General features: G+C 42.3%; 1 protein-coding gene across 1 annotated transcript in view; it reads right to left on the bottom strand.

Annotated features, from left to right (window-relative positions):
- RYR3 (ryanodine receptor 3) overlaps window positions 1–4,544 on the bottom strand; it is a 366,192-nt gene that overhangs the window by 217,912 nt on the left and 143,736 nt on the right. Inside the window, exons 36-38 of the mRNA XM_015409322.1 lie at window positions 2,162–2,382; window positions 1,036–1,126; window positions 131–271 (exon numbers count right to left, since the gene is read on the bottom strand). Coding sequence (XP_015264808.1) covers window positions 131–271; window positions 1,036–1,126; window positions 2,162–2,382 — 453 coding nt within the window. The remainder of the gene's footprint in view (window positions 1–130; window positions 272–1,035; window positions 1,127–2,161; window positions 2,383–4,544) is intronic.

The following is a 4,544-nucleotide window of genomic DNA, read 5'->3' as shown; positions in this document are numbered from 1 at the left end:
CTGCATTCATTGTCAGCCTATAGTATTAAGTAGAAGCAGACTTTAAACAAGCAATTTGGGTAGCTTATAGCAGCATAGATATTTTTTCACAGGGTCTCTTGCAAACCTTTATCTTCATTACTATCTTTACCTTATGGGAGAGGGAATCAAATATCCCCCAGAAAAGTTTCTCAGTTAAATGTAACTCTTCTTCAGCTGCAATTCCATAATTTCCCCATCCTGAAGGCAAGCAGTAATATTTCCAGCACTGCTCATAGTGATTTGTTAAAAGCTATAAATAACAGAAAAAACATTGTAAAAGAAGAAGAGGAAAAGATTGGATTTATACCCCGTCCTTCACTACCCAAAGGAGTCTCAGAGTGGTTTACAATACTGTTCCCTTCCTCTCCCCACAAAAGACACCCTGTGAGGTAGGTGGGGCTGAGAGAGCTCTCTTGAGAACTGCCCTTGAGAGAAGAGCTCTGAAAGAACTTATGATTGACCCAAGGTAACAACAGCAGCTGCATGTGGAGGAGTTTATCTTTATCACATTATCTTAATTAGGCTCTGGGTTAAAGAATCATTTCATCCCTAGGACTAGTACTACTATCCTTTTTCAACAGAAAATTCTGAATTCTATTATTTTTATTTATAATTTAATGATGAAATGTATACCAAATTATGCTTTCACTAAAGTTCTTCATCTATTCAGTCTTGAACTAAAAAGAAAACGATGGAAGATGTGCATTTGATCATTGAAGAAGATAGCACACAACCTAGGGAGGTGCTGTGGTTCGGTGACAGAGCATCTGCTTGCAATGCAGAAGGTCCCAGGTTCAATCCCCAGCATCTCCAGTTAAAAGATCTGGCAGCAGGTGATGTGACCAGGGCCTGAGACCCTGGAGAGCCTCTGCCAGTCTGAGTAGACATTACTGACTTTGATAAACCCAGGGTCTGGTTCAGTATAAGGCAGTTTCATGTGAACCTTAAAAAGAAGAAAAAAGCCCTCAAATTACTGACATATTTAGTGTCATTAGCACTAATGCAAATATTTACCTTAAGTGGCATTTTACAGTATTCATTAAGTAAGGGTACATCAAAAACTAGCCGTCGCAATAGTTGCTGTAACATAGAAGGCCGTAAGTGACTGTAATTGAAAAAGAAATTCTCAGTTACCATTCTGCACATATTTTTATGAAGCTGCAAGGCAATTACAGAAATGATTGGAATGCAAGCCACCCAGTGGAAGTAAAATAGATTATCTAAAAGGAAAACAGAAGAGTGATTATGGTCTATTCAGTCATGAAGAATTGGAAACATTCTATGAAAAAAGTCACTATTTTGAGAATGCTGGGACATAGGAAGAATCTTAGTTTGCCTGTCTTTACCATGGTAGAAGAAAATATGCTTCTTTCACTCTTCTCTTATTTGCCCAGAGTCTAGGAAAAAAGGAAAGAAGCAACTGGCTTGTACTGGGCTACATAAGAGAGCCATGATTTTAATCACATCAGTCATATCCCTTCAGACTACAAACATGACATGTCCATTGCATTTTGCATAATTTTGCATTTTATCCCCTAGATCAACAGTAGACAATGCCAATTCAGGAAGGTATGAAAAGATATTTGGGGCTAGGAATAGGGTTGCCAGACACCCCAGTGGAGGCTCTGCCCCCCAGCTGCTGACCAGCTGGCCAGTGGGGGAAGCTTACCTGGAGAAAGGCCCAGACATTGTTGCTGGTGTTGCACAGAAAGTGACATCATCTCAGTGACGTCCAAGTGACACTCTGGCATTTGGACAAAAGCTCTGTGGGAGAAGCCAGCTTTACCATGGAGTCTTTGCCCAAATAACAGTGTTAACTCGACAGCGCTGCTGTGATGACATCACTTCCTGTGTGAAGCCAGCAACAAGGCCTGGGCCTTTCACTTTCTCCAGTTAAGTCACCCTTTCCCCCGCTGGTCAGCAACCCTAGCTAGGAAAAATGTGGGGCTTTGAAAAATGGGCACTTTTCCAAACTCAGGCATTTTTAAAAGGTTTCAGGAAGAGATGCGTTAATCAAATAGAGGAATTGAAATAAGATTGCTCAAACTGTAAAGCACAGATCTTCAGGAAGGTAAGCCTAGAAACCCCTATAAAGTAAGCAAGAATTTTATATAAAGCAAAATATTTGTATTCTACTTACTGGCAGATAGCAAGCAAGCATTCTTCAATTGTGTCTCTTTGTGCTTTTGTAAGGGAGCGTCCTTTGGAGAGTCGATATATTGTATGAAGTGTGGAATCAATCAGAGACACATAATGCTCAGTTCCCGAAAACAGAGCAGCGCACCTTGTGAGTAGTGGAAACACAGCTGTGCAAATATATCTGTTTAGAGCAAGAGCTGTCTCTGTGGTACTCAAAGAAACCTGCATATAAGATATAAGCAGCTATTAAATATATTTGTATGTTATGAGGTAAGTGTGTTGTAAAAACATAAGATTTTCTATATTTTAATCATTCTCTTTTTTAAAAGTCATACAATGCTAGTAATTCCCTTAATGTTCTCTTAACCTGATACAGTTTTTTGTTTGCCTGGGAATTTAAAAAATGTTTCTTTTTTATTTGCACAAGACCTGATAAAGCCAGAAAAAGTACTTGGGGGGGGGGGGTCCTTTCTGATGTGTCAGCACTAAACCCTTGCAGTTATTGCTCAGATGAGTCAAGGCCATAATTTAGTGTTCTGTGAGTTCCTAGTATCTTGAAGCTATTTTAAATGAATTTTCCAGACCATGAATTTTGTTGAAGTAACGATTAAACCTGTCTTTAGTAGCAGTGATTATTTTAAACACAGTTCCATATAGAGATTATTTTCTTCCTATAGCAAGTTAAGGCACTTGTTGCCTTGTAAACTCTGTACATTTTTCTGCTGCGTTCTCCCCCTACTGCTAGAAGTGAACATTTTAAACTGAATATAATTGTGTTATTCACTGCTACTGGCATTAGCAAATGAAGATGTATAACATACACACTATACTGTAGAAAACTAAGGGATTCCAACCGATGGCTGGCTCCCAGGAGGAGTTGGGGTGGGGTGGCAGAGACAAGGAGTGGGGTGCTGATGGCATGACAGTGTGATGCCCCTTCTAGTAAAAACCTTGAAGTGTCACCACACCACTCTAGGAATCACTGGAAACTCTATGGTAAAACTGTAGCGTTTCTGCCAATTCCTAGGCTTTCCCTGAGAGTGACATCATGCTGTCGCATCAATGACTATTTTTTTAAATTAATTTTTCTTCTGCTAGCTGGTGGAGCACTGATGGAAAGTGAGGGTTGCCAGCAGGAGGGGGTCACCATAGAAGGAGTTCTGGCAACCCTAAGTAGTCTATCAATCATAATACACTAATGTCCTCAAAGCGCAGCAGCACCATAACAGCAGTAAGAAAATGAGCAATAAAAACAAGCTGTCAGTAGTAAGCTAATGCAAAACTGCAGGAGAAAAAGTATGTTAACATCTAGTTAACACCCACCAAATGCCCTCTGGAACAGAACAGTTGTAACAGATCTCCAGAAGGTCCATGATGGGTATCCTGGTGCAGGGAATTCTGGGGGCCACAGCTGGGAAAGGACTACCATGCATCCCCAGTCGGCATGGGTTTGTGGAGAAAGGCAGTGACAATTTATGGGTGGAAGAATTTATAACTGTTGTCATGAACAGATCACCGTCTGGCAAGATACAGACTACTGGAGCCCTGGAACTTCTGCAAGGACAGGGTATGACATAGAAGGTCATCCAAGAGACTGATCTTGGATCACGGGCAGGGTCCTAAGTACCCAGGTCCTAAGCCATTTATAGTGTAATCCTAAGAAGAATCAATGGGCTTAGAAGTGTGTAACTCTGCATAGGATAGTTCAGTTAGAACTATCAATATCAACACTATGAACTGGGCCCAGTTGCAGATCTTTATCTAGGTCCATGGTGGCTCCTGGTAGTTCCATGGAAAAGTAAAGTTTCTTTGCTACCTACATGTCCTAGAGTAGGTTCAATTAGCTCAGCATGTGTGTTGTCCAGAGTCACTCTAGCCATTGTCCCTGTTTATTTCATCCTTACTAGCTTAAACAAGGAGCCAAGTGAATGATCTCCCATGTGAGAGGTCATTTGGGAGCAATCATGCTTACTGTCTCAGCCTACTTTACACCAGCAGAAGCTCTAACTGCCTTATAAGCTGAACATAAGATATCCGTAAAGCAGGGGTCATTTCGTAGAAAAAGAGATAGGGGAACTCATTAGCATAACTCATTAGCATATGCCACACCCCCTGACATCACCGGAAGTGTGTCATAAGGTCACACCTCCTGACATCACCGGAAATGTGTCATAAGGCCACACACCCCGCCCCCAACGGCCCCGGCCGCCACCGCCGGCCTTGCAGCTCCACTGCCAAGCCCCATGAGGGGCCCAGCGGTGGACCTGCAAGGCCGGCAGGAGAGCAAGGAAGCCCCGCGAAGGCCCTTCCTGGCCCCAGGCAGGCAGGGGTGGGGAGAGGCAGGGAGGAAGCAACTTACCCTCCCTCTTCTCCTGCCTCCTCCT

The sequence above is a fragment of the Gekko japonicus genome, unplaced genomic scaffold (assembly GCF_001447785.1).
Source record: "Gekko japonicus isolate JY-2015 unplaced genomic scaffold, Gekko_japonicus_V1.1 scaffold613, whole genome shotgun sequence".
NCBI classification, from domain to species: domain Eukaryota; kingdom Metazoa; phylum Chordata; class Lepidosauria; order Squamata; family Gekkonidae; genus Gekko; species Gekko japonicus.
The sequence above is the reverse complement of the archived record's forward strand: the minus strand, read 5'-3'. Positions and strand labels throughout refer to the sequence as shown.